Here is a 19891-nt window from a genome sequence, read left to right as displayed (position 1 = left end):
TTTATTGCATCAGAAACAGTGAAATACATAATATCCAGTGTGGGTTTTTTTTTTTTTTTTTTTTTTAAACAACCGCTGTTAATGAAGTGGCCAGAATCTCAGTCTTTAATGCTCACGTTCACCCTCTGGAATCTCAAGTATGCGACAAGAGGCTTGGGCTGATAAAACAGTCTGACAATCACAAATGTACATTTTGTAAAGTAAACAGATGCAATTTGTTCAGTAAACTCTTCTAAATAGTCCCAAGAAAGAAAAATGAATCCACAGCAGCCCATTTTCACAGTAACTCTCTGCCCACACATTCCAGTTCAAATCCCTTTTCTTTTGTTTCATAAAGTTGTCACTTGAAAAGCTCCGCAGTTTAATCTGGGGGCTGTAATCTCTTCCACAACATGCCGAGGCTCAACTAAAAGCTTTTGGGTTTTTTTTTTTTCCCCCATCCAGTGAAGAAAGTGCTGATTTGGCCTCTCGCTCCTCGCGGCCCCGGGCTCAGGTTAGAAGGTCGGGCTGCTGCGGGGTGATCTCCACAGGTTCCAGTTTATCAGAGAGGACACAAAGGATCTTGTCAAACTTCTCGTATCGCTCCTTTCTGTCTGCCGCCGCGCCCACGTGGCCCCAGAGGAGCCGCAGGGCGAACTCGGTCCGGACGGCCTCCAGCAGCTCGGGCACCGGCTCCCAGCTTCCCGCTGCAAAACGGTGTGACGGGACATTTGATCAGATCGACTCGTAACTTCTCGCCGGATTCGGTGTCTCAGTACAGCACGTTGCACTTCGCCGCTTCCTGCCACAGCCGACGTTAACTGCATATTACTGCAACCCTCATGTGCGACAGATTAATTCCGCTAACTGGAGTTCATACTGCGTTCGCCGTCAAGTCGTCGGCGTGTCAATTTGATGACTTGTACATTCCGACGGTTGTTAGGGAAAAAGTCATCGCTGCGACAGGCGCCTCAAGGGATTGACGTAAGTCGCCATCAAGGGAAACGTTCGCTGTCAAAATACCTGAGAGTGTAACGTCGCCCGTTCTGTCGTACTTCTGTCATTCCTCCCTCAGCTATCTGGGTCATGAGCTTTTAAAAACCTGCTTTCTAACCCCGAACCTCGTGTCAAACCCCTCCATCTTTATTTCCGTCACAGCACACCTCGACTCCGGTTACTGGCAGCTCTAGTTTTTATTTGTTTACCTTCCTCCGGTACTGTCACTGTCATGTGTACGATGGCGTGTACCTGTGAGCAGGGAGCGCGCGTGGCGCTGATAGTCCTGGGAGTGCAGCGCCGCACTGCGAGCCGCCTGGAGGACGTCGTAGAGGAGCTGACAGCCCCGCTCGCTGTTCTCCACGGGGTCTTCGCCCTCCATCAGCATCAGCAGAGGAACCAGGTGCGGTATGGCGATGGGACCCTTCACCACCGAATCTACGCGCAAAAACAAATCTAAAAATCAGATTTCATGCAATGCATGTGAAAGGTTAAGGTTGCTCTATCATTTATTTCTACACAACCTCTTAATAAAAATCAAATAACATCTGATCTTATGAACTATCCTAATAGAATTATGGGGGAAAAGCCCAGACAAAAAACTGGGCCATAGCATCAACATTGCACTTGTTTAAATGAGTTTCTTCACACACAGGATATATAAATGTCATTACGAGGCTTCTGCTGAGCGACATGGTGATCCATCCATTTCAGGCGTGTGTTATTTTTTTTCCATAGCTTAAAAGGGCCTTAGTTTTTAACATTAAAATCAAAAGATGGAGGTCAGTGGTTGTGAATCTTAATCCCGAGGCTCTAAAGGTCTGATTGTAATGAGCAGCTTGTTATCAGGCTGCCAAAAATTCAAATTCATCACCAGTTTACGCAGCAAGAGCCGATACTTGTTGCTGGAATTGATCAATAGGAGAAAATGTTCCATCAACAGAGATCTGCTGAAATAATCTCTGACAATAATTAGTGTCGCACTTGTACATTCATGTCTCCCGTTTGCCACCTTGTTGATCGTTCATTTGAACGACCTGAGCCTTAAGCGCAACAGTTCAGTCTGAAGAAGCATAACGAGGTGTGGGCACATACATAAAGAGAGCCTCACAGATTGTCTATCAGTAACTCAAAACAACTGCAGGGATTCCCGATTTCCAAGTGGAGTCGCAAAGCCTCCGAAATGTGTTGCTTTGATATCAACACATTAAAAACTAGAACTACACTCGTGTGCCAACGCCACATTTGCTTTGCGGAGTTAGAAAGGAAATTAGTGTGACGAGATGAAAGGCGATAAATGGGATTTTTTTTTTCTTTTTCCCAAAAATCTATTCGACTGGTGTTTCATTGATGACAAATCATCCCTGGAAACTTGGCGAGTAGTTATGATGAAAAGTTGGTCAAATACATTCATAGAAACTGATTGTGAAGGTAATGAATTTTTTTCCCCCTAAAATAGATTTGTAGGTATATATATATATATATAACTATATATAACTCAACTGTCTCGACACCACCGCAGTAGTAAGAGTAAACAATTTGATCCGGACGGTATACAAAACTCCAGGTGAATTATACCACAGATATCACTGTACTGCAGTTTGTGTGATAAAGTTGCCAATTTAGTGGGAATCTAACAGAAAACTGGCATCATTATTTATTTTCACCTTGCCTGTATTGGTCACAGGAGGGCCCTCCTCATACATGCAAACAAGTATTGTAAGCCTTTTGTGGCAGACTGATTACTTTAAATATCTTATTAAGCAGTTGAGCCCAACCAATTATGTCTTTGAAACTTTATTCATCTTAGGTTGTCAAAGGAGATTTTGAAAACAGGTGATGGCCGTTCAGTTTACATTAATTAATCCAACAGCACGTACAGTTATTCTTAAATAGCTTTTGTGGCCTGAAAAAAAAAAACCTGTCAATAAAAAAGATAAGGTCTGGACATTAATTAGACTTTGAGTTTAAAAAAAAAATAAAACTAAAAGAGAGTTTAAACTGAATTACACCCTGTCGTGATAAAGCCTCTAATCTGTGGCACTCTTTTAGAAAAAATAATTCATCTCTGTCACTCGAAAATCACCCATTTATTACCCACTGTGCCCTTTGTGTGCACGAGATTAGCAACATTGGGTGTTAAATTGGGATCCAGCACAACAAGCAGGGAGTAATTGCCTGTCGTGTTTGTGCTTTTACATTCCCTTATATAAGTGCTGGAGTGAGATGCATGTAATGTGTCGCTCTCTTGAACGCGGAACACTCACCGTCTCCGTCACTCAGAGAGTTCATGAAGGGCTTGAGATTCTTTTCAAATAAAACGGCACTCTCCGTGTGGTTCCTCCTCAGCGCGCGCCACGTCATCTCCAGCCGCATTACCTGCACGCGTGCGCCCATTAAACACAGGGGGTATACGGAAAGGGAAAGTGCAATCAGCGTTCCAAAATTTGCATGATTTTCACATCCAGCGAGCTGCGTGTTTGTCACAAGTGCTCCACCTGAGGCATCTCGAGAGCCTTCATCACGGCCGAGAAGGAGTACAGGTCGTGGGCGTGTTCTTTCAGGGCCCGAGCCAATGAGATCACTTTGTGTAAGACGGTCGCTCTCTGGCTCACGGTGCCTGTGCAGCCCAGGATGTCCACCGCGACCCCCAGCGCGATGACATGATGTCTAGAGGGTCAAAAACGAGAATGAATAAGACATCTTTGTCTGGACAGAAGATGAAGAGAACTCGTTGGTGAGCTGAATTTCCTTTCTTTTCTTTACCGCTGAGACGATCCGGAGCAACACGGCAATCTCTCACTCACTCTCCATTACTCATAGTACTTTCAAGTATCAACAGTTTCATGCTTATTTAATCCCATGTGTTTGAAATGACACATTCTGTGTTCACTGTAACGCCGCTTGGAAAAAGAAGTGGACATTTCTTGATGAAAACCTAAAAGAAAATATTGCATTCAAATGGGGCTACAAAGCTGTGCTGTACGCCAGTTCTCCCCCAGCAGAAAAAAAACATGAGAAAACATACGCTTGCCACAATTAGCGACTTGAAATTTCACGCATTTGTGACTTTCTGCTTCTGCGTTGGACCTGTGACCCTCAACCATTCTCAGTTCGTATTCACTCCACCTCAATGCATCCCTCAGTGGGCGAAAGCTTTAAAATGCGACAAACACCAAGTCCTACATGGATACGGATCGCAGGTAAGAAAGCGTCTTTCCTCTCTTGATATTTCACTTTCTCATACCTTTCCAGCAAGTCCTGTCGTAACTGATATCCATGTGGCAGAGTGACGAGCTCCAGCCCCGAGTCCACTCCCATGATCCTTTTCTGCTCGTCAGTGATTCCGGTGATGCGTGCTACCTGCCGCAACGCAGCGAAGGGAAATTGTTAACCCGCCGTGTTTTATGTCCGGTTCACTGAACGGGCCTCGGTTCGACCACTTTCAGCCTGCAGGGATCGTCACAAGTCGACAATCCATTTCTCACAGTGTCGCGAGAGACATTACAGACTGAACTGAAACGTGCAAATTGAAAACAAACACCATTGTGTTTGTTTTTTTTTTATTGTGACCTAAAGCCCACCCCGAATGGGGAAGCAGAATGTGGTGTAACCTGACTTCCCCCACTGTGACCTCCAGCACACTTTGAGTTTGAATTGGCTCAAGAGGTATGCAACGTTTTACCTGGCAGTCCACACTGAGCATGTGCAGAGCGGTGGTGTTGGAGTCTGAGCGGTTGAAAGCCTCTTTAAGAGCCAGCAGGACGCTGGGGTCCAGAGGCCGGTTGTTCTCCGGCAAGAGCAGCGACTCAAACTGATCCAACCGGAAACACGATCCCGACTCCACCTGCAGGGACGGAGACAGGCGTGCATCAGCTCACAGCTGCGAGCACGCAGTATTTAATTGATGATTACTGAGCCCGCTGAATATATTGCGGGGACACATCCGACTAATGGGTTCATAAAGCATTTACAGGCATACAGCTTGCACTAACTGCAACACATAGTATTACTCTGACATCTGGTGGCAAAAAGACAGTCATTTAAATAACCCTAGAAACAACATTAAGCTTCTCTGAATCACTGCGTACTAATATTATGAGATTTTATTGGGTGATTTTAATAAGCACAGATTTAATTTTTTATCATGTCACAGGATCATAAAACCGATAACTTGGATGGTTTTAGAGACTTTCAAGTAAAAATTACCTGTATTTAAAAAGCAGCTTCATAAACCACAATAGATTCATGGATATGTGCAAATGAAAAGTGCGTCCTCTGAATTCATTTGTGTTTCTGCTGGATGGAAGTGGAGCTGCATTCTATGATCAGTTTATTATCAAACTCAAACACTGAATTTGTTTGTCAACAAAATAGTGGTCCAATCGCTCTGAAATCAACCCTAAAAAATGATGTATTTATCATCATGGAGGAGCTAAAGGAACCAACAAATGGTGATGTTTCATACTGGGGGAAAAAATGTCATCAATTATTTTTTAAATCTTATCAAGTTCTGCTCCATTTTATTTTCTCTTCCTTGATTCGATGCACCAGCTCGTCCGTTGTAAATATTTGAAGGGATTTAGTTCAATATGAAAGCTGCAAAACTAAGGAAAATATCTAAAACTGTAAAAATTGTGCAAAATGCTAAGATAAAATTAAAAAAAAAGAAAACGGGTTGTGGTTTGGAGCCAAGCAGTCGGCCGGCACTCTGACCTCCACATTCATGAGGAACAGTAGAAAATGTGATGCGACTCATTGACGATATACAAACATGTGGCCGTTCAAAGTGCCAGTCCTCCGCCTCCTCTGCCGTGTCGTCCCGGGGCTCGAAGGGCAGCTGTGGCGACGCGTCCTTCTCCAGAAACCCGAAGGAGGACTCCGTGAGGCGGGCGCGACTCTGCCACTTCTCCTCCGCTCGCAGGCGGTCGGCGTGGCCCCTCCGCCGGGACTGCGGCAGCTGAACGCACAAAGTGAACACTGAGACTCCGCGCCGGCGGGGCGTCTTCCTCGTCGCGACGCGGCGGATGCTTCACCTGGACGACCAGCTCGTCGTAGAAAGAAGAAGGGTCTGCGTTGGGGAAAACCGTGGAGACCCTGAGGGGCTTGGGGGGAGCTCTTGGGTGCAGCTGCCCATCCGAACCTCGCAGAGTCACGCCGCCGCCTGCGGCGGCAGAAGGACGGGGACGGGAGTGTGAACCCGGCGCGTCGGGCGAAGACGGGACTTGGTGCTCACGTCTGGACGTTACCTGGGTGGAAGGCTCGCGTGTGTCGGGGCCGCGGGCTCAGGAGGGGCTCGCTGCCCGTGCGGAACACGGGGGATATGGGGGCGGGGTCAGGCGTCACGGCGTGAGTGCTCTGTGGCACACCTGGAGGGACGGGGTCGAACATTCATGAAAGCCTACTTCGAATAAGAACAACACTGCTAATCATACTACCAATATCACAACTGGATTCTCGAGCATTTCGAACATTTAATGGATCACAAATAAGATTTAGTGATTTAGCTTTCACATATGTGGAACCTGTGCCTTTATTTGAACTTCATCACTTTGACCCTGCAATTTGTTAAATGTGCTCATTAACCCAGTGAGAACAACATTTATCTACGATGACCCAATTTATATCGGTTTCCTGCTTTTTTCTTGTCTATTCTTTTTGTTTCTCTTGAGTTAAATTCAAGTTCTGATATTTCTTATTTTTAAGTGTCTTGACCACATCAAGGATCAACCGATGACTCTCACAACATCAACATCCCGGGAAAATCCCCATCCTAATACTACCGGTATTTTAGTACGGCTTCTTCTAACTTGTACGCTGAAATAAGACGCTGATGTCGTCTGAGGTAACAGTCCAACTCTGTTGCCTTCCCACCCAAAGGCAATCATTCAGAATAGTTGCCCTAATCAGTCCAAAGCGTCCCTCTGTCTCCCCCACCGCCTCGCTCCACTGAGTGACTGGTCCTCTGTGGGCACTCACTCACCCAACATGTTCCCTCCCCGGCTCGCCCTCTTAAAAACACATCCGTCTGTCTTGTTTCCGTTCAAATGGAAACGTCTACTGCAAGAAAACGATATCAAGAGTTCTTCATGTTTTATCAATTCGGACCTTCCAGGACATTTTAAGTAAGAGCTAATTATCTATATATTGTTTCTTATCCTTGAAGAATGTCATGCTCTAGAGTTCATGCAATAAAAATGATAGAACCTTTAAAGATTATTTTCTAGTTTTGGGGGGGTTGGTGATCCAGAACAAAATAATTGTTACAATTTAAAATGTCCATTTCGCAATATATTCTCTTATCTTGTGCTCTTTAAAATTGTTAAATAAAATCACGTGATCACTAAACTACATAAATGAATAAAGGCAGTGGATCTGGATGTGGACTATGCGTCGTGTCCCTCGGCGGAGGTCAGAATGCTCTTGTTTAAAAATGCAGTCTTGAAATGTATCTACTGCAAGAGAAACTCGTCAATAAAATCAAACATTAAAGAGGAACGACGACTGAATACATTGGGAGTAGATCAAAAAGGAGGTGGCGTTTTCATACCAGCTCGCAGGTTACTGTCAGATTGTGCAGACTGAAGCGAAGGCCGTCGTCCCAGATTCTCGAGGTTGGCCGGCTGACTCCCGCTCCTGCTGCGCACAAAACGACTCTCGTCAGCGGGTCCGGCTGCAGAGACGGTTCAGCGCGTGACGCGACACCCCGCCGACCCACCACACCTCAGCAGTGGATTGATGATCTGCAGCATGTCTGGATGTGTGGAGCTGAAGCTGCGCCTCTTGCTGAACTGGGCCAGTTTGTCTGCGCCCCGACCGCTGCCGTTGGACTCGGCGTGCCGCTCGTTGATCACGCGCAGCGGGAGGGTGCGCGTGATCGGGTGGAAGATCACGGCGCCCGAGGCCTGCGAGATGGGCCGGCGTCCCCCGACGTAAAATCGGATCAGGGCGGGGACGTTGTCGAAGCGATCCTCCTCAAACTGGAACAGCTCCCGAGAGTAACCCTGTCGCGCAGACGAGAGGAGCGGCGGTGTCACGTCGCGAGCTGAGCCTTCAAAGCCAGCCGGAAGAGAATGTAACCACGAGAGGCCGCACAGGTGGCGGCTGTCGCTTGCAGCACGGCAGGTGTCCGCTTGGAAACAGAACACGCAATACTGCACCAGACACAGCCGAGCTAGTAAATCATCACCGAGCAGATTTTCTCATTTTGAAACTCTTTCCTGCAGCATCACCAGCTCATAGAAAATGACCTGCACGTGCAGCATTTTGCAAACTAAACCTTCTGCGGTATCGTAGATCAATAAACCGATTGCGTGTTAAGATTCAGAGCACAGACGTACCTTTTTGGGACGAAGCACCACTCGTATGATTTTGAAGTGCATGGGCCCGTCTTTCCAGAAGCAACTTAAAACGTAGTCGCCGGGAGCAGAGCTGGAGTCCCGGACCAGGAAGTCTCCATCCCTCTCAAACAGAGACTCTGCAGCCTGGAGACACAAGTCAGCAGGTTAACCTGGTCACTTTCCGTTCAAAGACACTAGAAATACTTTAATACCCCCAGGGGCGGGGGGAAATGCTTAACAGTATTGGTGTTACAAAAAAACTGATATAAATAAGGTATTGATGAAAGAAAGTGGGGAAAATTAATTTCTGCACAAGTTGCTCAAAGCAAAACTGATTATAAAACAAGATATCTCTTATTTGCCCTTTTGTTGACGGTTCCGGACTGATAGGATATACTTTGTGCGCTGCCAATTAGGAGATATTGAGTTCAGTAGAACAACAGATTAGTTTCCCACTGAGCCGAGTTTATAACAGCCGTTGATTTGAGCTGTGTGATCTCGCCGTGATTTACATGTGAACTGCGCTGATGCACTGGAATCTCTGCAGGAGGTTATTCTACTATTAACACATGTTGTTTTATATGAACGTGTTGGACCAAATAACAGAGACACCTGCTTACAGCATCATTATCTGCAACCTTATGATTCCCTGGGTTTTCAAACTACGGCCCTGCTAAATGTCTTTAAAGAGCTGCAAGGTAGGTATTTCATAAAAAAATTTTCCAGGGATACGACAAGAAAATATACCAGTTTATATTAATTTCAAGATGACTGTATAAGCCACTGGTCTGTGTAACATAAATTCTCAATGATGAACTGACAACAGCCTGCAAAACATGGATTAATCATGACATTTAGCCAGTTTGAAAGCATCCAGCTCGTACAGTGATCAAACAAAAGCTATTGAGTTTTTAAAAAAGGAAAAGACCCGGCAAGTATATCAATAACTAACAAAAGCTCAGCAGCAAAGACGTTCGATAAGTTGCTGGCTGAGTGGGACAGTCAATTCCCAGGTCAAATCTATAGAGTATGGATCATCCGTTTTATGGAACAACAAACTTGAGCCGAGATCTTCTTCCACATCTTTAATTGAAAGCAGTAAAATAACGACATGACATTTGTCTCAGCAGGAGTTTTTGTGAAAACTAAAGAATAGGTGGCTGTACTAGCTTATACGTGGGGAACAAAGATTAAATTGACGAGGCATTAGGCTACGAGCTTGGCTTCTAAGTGGAACTGATCTTCTCACGTCACTCGGCAAAAGAAGCACATTTTCCAAACGACGGTGAAACTATCTTATACCGCGTGGCTTGAGGACTTTATTATCCAGGCGTATATCAAATGAGAATAGATGTGAGGCGCACCTCTCTGCTCAGCTGTCCGTGGTACCAGGCGTGACTCCTCGGGTCCTCGGTGCTCAGCTTCAGCTCCTCCTCCAGCTCCTTCTTCAACGAGTCCATCTCCCTCCGACCACCGAACACCTGCAACGTGCCCCAGCTGGGGTTAAACTGCATGCGCTGTTTTTCCCAAACAGGCCCCGAGAGGCTGCTTTATTGGGAATGACCCGCGTTCGGAAGCAAGCGAGAGACAAAGAGGGCGTGCGCTTAACCTCTTACCTTCAGCTGGCTGAGGTATGCACTGATACTCCTCCTCTTGCTGAAAAACAGGGGGGGGAGAGGTGATTTGGAGCGAACCCCAGGGAGCCAGCCACCGTCCACGATGCCATATTTTCCCTCTCAACACAAACAGCACAAAGATGGAAGGCCAAGGTCTGGGTCTGCCATTAACTTCAGAAAAAAAAAAAACTGACAGGCTTTTAATAGCCTGCCTCATTTTCCTCCTTCCTTCCTCCCCGAGCGTCCACCTTCCTGCCTCAGTAAACACAACGCTCACAGATGAACAACTCAGAGAATTGACAAACCTGGCTTGCTCCGCACACAACCCCCAGCGATCATGTGAACGACGACCCATTCTGGAAAATCTCCCATCTGCGCCTGCTTCTGTGTGTATGTGTGTGTGTGTGTGTGTGTGTGAACGCAGTCAAACAATGTGGAACAAATCATACGTTCGCGGAGTGCTGGAGGGATGTGCTGAAACGGAGATGTGAGGGCCCTTTGTCTCGCCTGGACGTCGCCATCAACCGTCCACACGGAGCAAAACAAACTCGTGGATTCCGGTATTTCTATTTGCAGCGGGTCATTCCTGCATGAGCTCACACATCCTCAAACTAATTAAGAGCCTTCTTCAAATCATCCATGCGGAGATGTTCCAATTATGTTTTTTTTTTTTTTTTGCTTTAATTGTTTGTAAAGGCGCTGATTGAAGTGGATGGCAATTACAGTGGGAGCAGTTCAGCACGGTGTCAAGAGGAAGTCTGTTATCCACAATTAGGCTTCTTGTTGCCGCAGATAAAAGGGGAAGACGAGATTTTGTTTAAATCAACTCTCCAGTTAAAAAACTAAAAAAAAAAAAATCCTTCTATGATGCAAAGGTACACAAACATTCAATGTTTCTTCTTTCTTCTCCTTTAAGTCATTCAGTTCAGTTTTTTGTCATATTTGAGGCAGATGTGTCAGGAGATTTCTAACGGGAAAATTAACAAATGGTTCTCGTGACTCAATGAGGAATCCCGAGCCCTTGAATACAAAGACAATAAAAGTTAGAATATGTCTAACAAATGCCGAGCGGCTTTACAAGATCGCAATCTAAAGTCCCCCAAGGTTGTTAGCACACGCCCATCCCCATAAAAACACAGCAAGGACACGACCTCCACATCCTCAGAGGTGCTCGTGCTGCCGGCTGATCCCACCTCCTTCCGCTCTTCAATGTTGATGAACCCGGTACGACTGGGCCTTTTCCAACAAACCCCCCCTCCTGAAAATCCCTCCCAAAACACACCGATGGCAACAACAACTCCCAACATCTCTTGACGTATAATAAATAGTTTTTAATAAATGACCTCCTCTCCAAATACCATTTCTCTCACCAAAGGCTAAATAGCCAATCATTTTTCAATTACCTTTTTCACGCCTGCAAAATGTCAAAGTATAAGGTACACAGTCACAATATGTCCATTAAAATCATCAAACAAAGTCAGTGATTAAATTAAAGGCGGTTATCAAACGTGCTGCCACTTCACTTCCCCTTGATTAAGTTTTAAGTCATATTTACACACAAGTGATGTTCAGCGCTCCGTCATATAAATTGTCACTGATCCCTTTTGAGGTGTTAAGCTGCAAATTCCAACAGTCGTCATCCCCATTTGAATAATAGTTTGTGTTTCTCGTCCCCAGATCATCTGTTTTGCAACAAAATGCTGATTTTAGTAGAGAACAAGTCTGGACGGGATCCCAGTGCATCACAAAGCCAAACAGAGTGAGACACACAACCATGGCTTTGAGTTTGAGAAGTGCCAAGAGGAGAGCTGACGATCCAGACATGCACAGGAAGAACATGCAATCTCACTGATTCTTAACACTGATTGGCTGAATACATTTTAATGAACGGAGGTGGGGTGTTGGGGGGGGGGGGGGGGGGGGGGTGAGAGATGCAGTTGGACATGTAGTTCATTGGGAAGTCCCCTCAAGTGTGTTTTTATTTACTCCAGCATGATGCATCAGTTCTTGCTGCAGAAATGTCACATAAAAGCATAAGACCTACCTGAACACGGTGTGCATTCTATATAGACCATCTGTATGCTTTCCAAAACAACTCTTTTCTATAATTTGTGGGTTTGCTCGTCACCCTGTTGGTCCCTGGTGAATCACAGCAGGAGGTAACAGGGTCCCACATCCTGTGAGGGGCGTTGGCCCAGACCAACACCTGTGCAACGCGCTGCACAACACCTATTGTGAAATGCAACACGACACCACATATTGCAATGATTAAAAAAAAAACTCCTCTTACAGCTTGTGATCTGGCAGATCAGCTGGTTTTTTTTATTTAAATATGGAACTTCAAACTTTGAGAGTTGTGCCTCAGAGCTGCGCAGCAGGGAGGTGAAGTTAGTTGGGAAAGCTGCAAGTGACGACCGGAGGAAACGTGAGAAGGAAAGACACAAACGTCTTGAAGTGAAAATATGATGTTTATAAAAAATAAAAAAATAAAAAAAAGATCTCTCGCGTTGATTAACGGAGTTCTATAAAGGTGGCGGAGGCCGAAGGGAGCCGTCCTACCTGGCAGTCCGCGTCACGCCGCGCTCCTCGCCGACATGTTTTACGGTCTGCGGTCCAAAGTAACAAAACCAAACAACAGCTGGAAACCTGTAACTCTCAGCCCGTGTGTCGGCGGTCCCTCCCTGCTCCTCCTCCTCCTCCTCCTCCTGCCAACTTCAGACAAGTTCCCACAAGCCTCTCCCTCTCGCTCCCCCCCCCCCTCCGGTCCCCGGCCCCGGGGCTGAAGCGCCGCTATCTGCTCCGGCATTCCTCGGATACCGACACAGGCCGCGCTGCCACATCACCTGGCTGCAGGCAGCAATGCAGGGTAGGTAGGCTGTCCCGGGTAAAGCCTCGCATATGGAGCCGGTTTACTGTCTTCAGACGTGCCTTTTATTACTCAGACTGAAACTTAACGTTCCCCAACTTGTTCCCGCACGCAGTCCCGCAGACTGACGTCCTCCCAGCCTCATAGTCAGTGTACCTACATTTATACATGTTTGGTTTTTTTTGACACAAGGGCCAAACTGGAAACACCAAGTTACTTGTAACGGGAAAAAGTAGTGCCTATTCGAGGAGCGCATTAATTTGCGTTTACTTTACCTGGATCGTGTCAGCCAATCAGAGGGCAGACCCGGATCTACTTCCTCCATCCACAAGATGTGCCTGCACGCGACAGCTTCCACTCATAACATGCATACATTATATATATATATATATATATATATATATATATATATATATATATATATATATATATTCTTCTGAAGCAGAGGGGTGGTATAGTGATATCTAGTATTGTATTATTTGTTAGGCGACGGTCAATTGCTCATATGTGTCCATTTGTCTGTTTATCTGTGTTTTGCCGTGGTGTAGGGTGACGACGTGCGCAGGCCCAAACCTTCATATGCAGCTGCAATCGGCTGGTATTCTGTGTTCCTAAGGTGGATAAGTCAGTATAGATGATGGGTGGATAAATAATCTGCTGTAGAAACTAGAGGTTTTCATAGTGTGGGAGGATGACCTCCTTCCACAGAGGTTGAACCACATTTTTTCTCCTGCCAACTTCATTCATATTTTGTCTCAGTAGTAAGGAGTAGTTGCATGACATATTTCATACGAGATGGTAATAATTGTAAATAGCAGGAAGGTCTGTAACTGTTGTGGTTTTGCACTTGAGCCCTGCCTCCCCCATAGTGCACAAGAGGTATAGACAACTGATGATGGAATATATATCAGCTACATTTATTGACATTCAATTCTGATCAACAACAGTTAATTTTACCGACTACTTTTTTTTTGCGATATACTTTAAAGTATATCAAGTAAAAAACTCAAGCTAAGAATAGGCAAATCACTGACTTCTTTGATACCCTTGCCCCCCCCTTAACATCTTTTGAGCCCCCGAGAGGAAGTCTCGAGGGCTCAAAAACAATTTCAGCGTTACAGTGCACAAAATTAATTAAAATGGTCATTAATGCCAGTATTATTGTCATCTGGATTGATTCTCTACTATTTGAGATCTCACAACAGAAACTATATGCATAAGACAAATCGGGTAAAGAACAAAAAAAGTTAAATCAGAAATTTAAAGATGCAAATTCCAAATGTGTGTAAATGACTTAGCATCTAGAAGGGTAGGCAGAGTGGTGAAAGGTCACTTCACACAAATCCCATCCATCATTTATGCCCATTTAATCCAAATCCACAGGGTTGCAGGCGGCTGAAGCCGATCCCAGATAACAGTGAGAAAAAGACGGCGTGCACCCCGGAAAGGTCACCAGTCCATCACAGCACAAACACACATTTACACCGGATTTCGATAGAGACATTAAATAATCTTAAGAAGCATGACTTTGGACTGTGGGAGTACTCCGAGAATGTGCACACCCATGCATATATGGAGAACGTACAAATTGGCTCCTCCCCCAGTCCTCCACTGTCTCTACCCTCAAATAGGCATTTAATTAACACATTTTACTAGCGTGTTTTAATTTTTTTTTTAAATGGGTTTACCCTTCACCGTTGTCTTTCTGTCACCATTTCTTCTAAAAATTAAAAAGAAACATGCAGGGAAACGGGCATTCATTTCCGCAGACCTTCAAAGAGGAATCAAACTCTGAAAGCCATTGCTTCAGATGTTCACATCCAAATCTTAAGATTTTGAAAAGTCGACAAGTGTTAAACTTCTGCAGCCTCTTTTCAGCTTTTTAGGTGAAAAGAAAAGTCTCTCGCTGTGTCCCTCTTACTGAGGCGGTAAAGTTTATGGGAATGTTGAATGCTGGAGATGGTTGAAGACTGAACTGATTTGTGTGTAATGACCAACGACTTGAGAATCAACATCTCACAAACACACTGAGCTCCTTCATTACTCACTGACCTCTCCCTGGTGGGGAGCGGGACCTGAATATGTAAGTCTAAAGTTCTGTTTCGTTCATTCTTATTCATTTTAAAACTCTATTCATGAATGTATCCCTTTAGATCATTAGGATAATTGACAGCTTTTCAATTGGCTTAGTTTTGTTTTGTTTTTGCCTCCACACACACTGGGAACGACTGTTTGTCCCTCCTTTTTAACTCTGACACAGATTTTATGAGGCGAGTGTTAATGATTATCCAAGACCTGAGGGCACTACCTGGGGAAAGTGGCTGTCACAGACACACACACACACACACACACACACACACACACACACACACACACACACACACACACACACACACACACACACACACACACACACACACACACACACACACACACACACACACTAGAGGGTAAGAGAGGGGAGGGAGTCTACCTGTGTTTGCTCTCTGGACTGGTGATGTTGTCTTCATTCAGGGGGCGGAGCTGTGAGCAGGAGGCGGACAGGCGGTGCTTCTTGTCGGCTCGCTGGAGGCGGGGAAGAACACTATGACGAAACAGGTCCTTTGGCCTCTCCTGCAGGGAAATGGTAAAGACCCAAATAGTTTTGCTGGTGGAACAGATGTTTTAAGCTCAGAGGTGTGCCACTGCACCCTCACCAGATCAAGAGAGGATCCCAAGGAGTACTTTCTGCTGACTCTGCGCTTCACCTGCACATCTGGAGAGGATTTTAAAAAAAGAGAGACAATTTTTAAATGATTAAACATATTGCAAAATATAGAACCTTTTAGGTGTCAGTCAAAGAGGGTCAAATGCATACCATTTTCATTTACGTCTGTTCAAAAGGAAGCTGAACTAAAAGGTACAGCAAGTTAATGAGAGGTCTTAGTAAGTCAGTGTGTTTGTTTTTATTGGAGTGATTCTCACTAAGACAACCAGCAGGCAAATTTATTATTAAAAACAATTCTTTTATTAGAAAACTCAGGCTATACGTCACTCGACAATCGTGAGTGGTGAAATGGAAGTTTATAAAAGTAAGCTTTAACTGGTGAGGAATGGACGCGTGTTCAAAGTGCAAAACATCAAATTACTCATCGCAGTATTATTAATTTTCCCTCACGTATCCCTTTATCCTAACATTTGGCTCCTTTCAGTGTTACTGAACAGAAGAATCCAGCAACAGCCTCAAAATAAATTACCATTTGACTGGATAAAGCAGCTTGTCACGCTCAGCAGAGAGCAGATTAGCGCTCTCCGCGCACTGAAAAGGATGATTCAAAGATAAAGAGATATTTTTTTGGGAGGCTTGTTACACAACACAGGAACAGCATGTAAACAGGAACCGAGGAGGATAGAGAAAAAGGGACTGAAGCAGAAACAGTTTGTGGGAATGCTGTGATGGTATGAGTGACATGCAGCGTACGCCGCCAAATCAACAAGACTATTAATCTATTTTTGTTGGGTTTCGGGTTAAAAGTCAGCTGTTTCACTTCACATCAAAACACCCAACCCCGTACAAAAGACTGTCAAATAATGAAAGCTGGCGTTGTGAGTCTGGATAGATTTGTAAAGTTGTTCACAGCCTCCTGCGCCTGCTCGTTTATATGCAGAACGAAGTAACACGCCGCCACAAAGTTTGCCCTACGGCATCAAGAATAGCCTCAAAAGAAAATGCCCAATTTAAAGGCAGCTATTATCGTAGCAGTTACTGTGCTTTGCGGCGACATCGAGAGCGGCAGTTTGTCAACTCTATTAGTTTGTGCACATTTTAAGGCACATTACGGGGCCCACTTTGTATTTCAGCCCCAGAAACAATACAACACAATGTGCTTCCTCCTGATAAACGCTCATCTGAACATTCATTCTGGATTGTTCTTGTCTGCGTGTGCAATTTGCGTGCAGCTGCTGTCCGTCACCAGAGTGCGGGTCCAGCGTCTGCCGATGTCTCGAAAGCTGGTCGAGGATGGATTCTCTGTGTGTCGCGTCGTCTATCCCTGCATCCCTCAGCTCGCCGTCCGTCACGTTCATCAATCCCTGCAGGGGGACGCAGTAAAAACAAAGAGTACAGACGAAGGTCCCACGTAAAACAGAGCACAGTGAGGACCGGGGACACGCCATCAAAGGGCACGCACACACGGGTGCATTTTGAAAATGTACATACCTCCAAACCGTAATATTCACTCTCCAGTGACTTGGTGTACTGCGGCAGGCCGATCTGCCTCAGCCACCAGGCGATAGAGCGATTATTCATGTCTGAACTGCAACAGGGGGGGAAGATACCGCTGACATACCAGCACACATGCTAACACACACGTTTGTACATGTTTCTGTGCAGAAGAGTTAGTGAGAAAACACAGGGATCAGCCTGACATCGGTTTGGTTTTAAAGAGCAGTCAGCCAGACACACAAGCAGCAAGTCTTGGTACTGTTTGCCTTGCAGCAGCCCCACAGCATGTAACACCTACCTGTTCACGGGGGCCCAACCGCGGCACGCTGGGATATTTTCCTCTCGCCTGCCCTGCGAGATCTCTATTTCATTCTGCCTCTTCTTTCCTTTTCTCTTTTTCTTTTTGTCTATCTTAACTTCTGTTTCCGCCCCTCCTTTGCAGCTGTCATGTGTGTGGACCCGTGTCACCAAGTCTGCCTTGTGGTGTTCGTGGAAGCCCGCTGCCCCTCAAACATTCAGGGTCATTCAGAGAGCCAATCACATCGCACCGGTGGGTGCACAGGACCCCACAAACATCAGCAAATCAACGGGTGGGAATTTGCATAGGCTCTCGGGAGGTGGAGGGCGCAGGTAGAGACATGTCAACGAGAGACGGAGACAGTTCGGGGAAAACAAGAAGGAGGAGACTCGGTAGCTGGTTCGGGTTCAGTGACTGTCAGCGATAGGAAGACGTTCTCGGTGCGTCTTTTCAAACTGCCTGTTAGTCCAGGCCAGGCCGTTGTGAGACGCGGTAAAGCCGGTGTCTGTACGAGAGCGACATCTAGCGTTTCAGCGACTTTATGCGTCGACCTGAGAATTAATGGCTTGACTTTCAATCCCCATTTTCCACTTTGTCCAAGTTGAGTTGAAGCCTGTTTGAACAAACACCTGGCAAAAGTTAAAGTCCACAATCAAAGGGAGACACACATTCACACTTCAATGTTCCCGAGCGGGGAAGTGAACAAACCAAAGTGAACTGAGAAAACTCAACTTGGTACATCGTGATTCTGCAAACGCTGCTCCGACAGGATGTGCTGGCCTGCACTTCAAACCAGGATTATATATTTTTCCTATGAGACAACTGCACTATTGCACCTTGACCTGAAAGTATGAAAGTTGGTATTTATAAAACTAGATTTTTTGTCATAGACTTGACACATTGACTCTGAACAACATGGCCGATGCTTCATTGTGTGAAGCTGAAATGGAGCATTGTGGGTAACGTAGGAGAAAGCAACTCGTCATGAATCATCAACGACGACCTGGAAAAGGGTGGGACGTTGCGTACAGTGTAGGGAAGGATGCAATGGTTTTCAAATAAATCTTTTATTACGGTAAGTGTATTTTTGATATTGTTCCATAATTACACATAAAATGCAAATCAGTTTATAAAATCCCTCATCTGGTTTTTCTTTGCAGCAGCAGTGTCGGTACGTACTTTGTTCTGTCACTGATTGTAAATTAAACAGCTACTGTGGAAAAGTGTTGTGCCTGTCTCAAGGTTATGCTTCAATTCCATCAGACTTAATCTTCATTAAATGTATAAATCCTAATCATGGAATCAACATCATGAAGTAAAATCTAAAGCGATAAAGATGAATTAGGAGAACTGGAAGTAATACTATGGCCTCTTCCGAGCCCTCGTCTCAATAACATGGGGACTGTTTGGGCTTACATGAGGAGACATAAAGATGTGAACCAGATTACATCTACAGAAAACAAGAGAAGAGGACAGCTGTTTATGGAAATACACATTTTTACGAGTTTTTCAAATGTGCCCCTCCAGATGAAATATATTGTGCAAAGATTCCCAGGAGACCTCAAGTCAACCTCAGAGAAAACACGTTGTTTTTTTTTGTTGGGTTTTTTTTGTTGATATGACTGAATTGGGACTGTAATTAAAAGTAAATCCAGCTGTCTCACAGTGGCTGGGTCCTGAGAGAAAACAAACTCAGGAAATAAATGCTGTTCGTCCAAATTAGTCACATGAGCCAGAATGATGTGGCCTAAACAACCAGCAACCCTGTAATGGAGGTGGAGGTGATTCGTTTTACTGCCAAACTGTCCCAGATGGCAAAAGTAGTGCTGGCCCAGATCTGACTTCCGCCCGAGACGTCCACCTCGCCCGTATTCTTTGTAGACTAACCGCACTAACCTCGGCAGATCCCTAAAGTAAAGCGAAATTTAAGAAAACAAAGTTTTTGTTTGAGATGTTACATCTGAATGAGCTCTGATTGCAGGGCTCCTCCCCTGTGCCCACATCCCAGTAACATCACCCCCGGGGGCTTGTCAGGGCGCCTGAGCTGCTGCTTCATTATTCATTGTACGGCACAAGGACTTTCCTCTGACTGACGTCGTGGCAGTCTGTCTCTCTACAGGTTTGAAAGTTCACAAATTATGGATGAGCTATGCCCCATAAATAGATTGTTTTAATTTTGCATTCCGCCATAAGATACTGTCACAGCCTCATTCTGTGTGTCGAACGTTTCATGCAGCTGTTTAGATGCACAAAGTTGGACGAAACATCAGAAAATGACGACTCCATCAGAAGCATGCGCAGACTTATTAAACTGTGTCTTATCTTGACGTATTTGAATAATATTTGGTGTTCAACCTTTGCAATCTTAGACAAAAATACAGTTAGTGGTTTCACACGCAGGCTGAAGTCTCTTCATGAACATGTGGAGGGTGTGTGTGTGTGTGTGTGTGTGTGTGTGTGTGTGTGTGTGTGTGCGTGAGGGTGCGTCAGAGGAAAAAGGAAGTTGCGGCAGATGAAGTTAAAAGCCTTCAACACACTGCAGCGTTGCAGAACACCCACTACGGAAGAAAGGCAAGAACAAGAGAGCCCAAG

The 19891-nt window shown here is 45.2% G+C and overlaps 1 protein-coding gene across 3 annotated transcripts; it reads right to left on the bottom strand.

Annotated features, from left to right (window-relative positions):
- Positions 1 to 5: 5 nt before the first annotated feature.
- On the bottom strand, positions 6 to 17417 carry sh2d3a (SH2 domain containing 3A). Of its 3 annotated transcripts, none has more exons than XM_080519980.1 (19): positions 17300 to 17417; positions 16996 to 17092; positions 16751 to 16868; positions 15494 to 15552; positions 15271 to 15410; positions 9932 to 9971; positions 9680 to 9796; positions 8316 to 8459; positions 7699 to 7979; positions 7526 to 7614; positions 6225 to 6344; positions 6012 to 6139; positions 5750 to 5935; positions 4661 to 4822; positions 4223 to 4338; positions 3474 to 3645; positions 3243 to 3354; positions 1228 to 1413; positions 6 to 686 (listed from the first exon to the last, which is right to left on the bottom strand). In XM_080519980.1, the coding sequence occupies exons 2-19, from the start codon at positions 17083 to 17085 to the stop codon at positions 490 to 492; spliced, it is 2457 nt and encodes an 818-aa protein (XP_080376106.1). In that variant the 5' UTR covers positions 17086 to 17092; positions 17300 to 17417; the 3' UTR covers positions 6 to 489. The 3 variants fall into 3 exon arrangements, with proteins under 3 accessions (XP_080376106.1, XP_080376107.1, XP_080376108.1); XM_080519981.1 differs by having other exon boundaries at positions 7526 to 7611; XM_080519982.1 differs by lacking the exons at positions 15271 to 15410; positions 15494 to 15552; positions 16751 to 16868; positions 16996 to 17092; positions 17300 to 17417 and adding an exon at positions 12491 to 12582.
- Positions 17418 to 19891: the final 2474 nt, after the last annotated feature.

This window comes from Blennius ocellaris (genome assembly GCF_963422515.1).
Source record: "Blennius ocellaris genome assembly, chromosome: 3".
NCBI classification, from domain to species: Eukaryota; Metazoa; Chordata; class Actinopteri; order Blenniiformes; family Blenniidae; genus Blennius; species Blennius ocellaris.
The sequence above is the reverse complement of the archived record's forward strand: the minus strand, read 5'-3'. Positions and strand labels throughout refer to the sequence as shown.

Bases quoted from the DNA above. Each gene is read 5' to 3' on its own strand.
- sh2d3a (XM_080519980.1), bottom strand. From the start codon at position 17,085: ATGAATAATCGCTCTATCGCCTGGTGGCTGAGGCAGATCGGCCTGCCG. The intron at 9,797-9,931 runs GTAAGAGGTTAA...GGCACGTTGCAG, and splicing joins CATACCTCAGCCAGCTGAAG to GTGTTCGGTGGTCGGAGGGA. The intron at 5,936-6,011 runs GTGAAGCATCCG...TTGTGCGTTCAG, and splicing joins ACGACGAGCTGGTCGTCCAG to CTGCCGCAGTCCCGGCGGAG.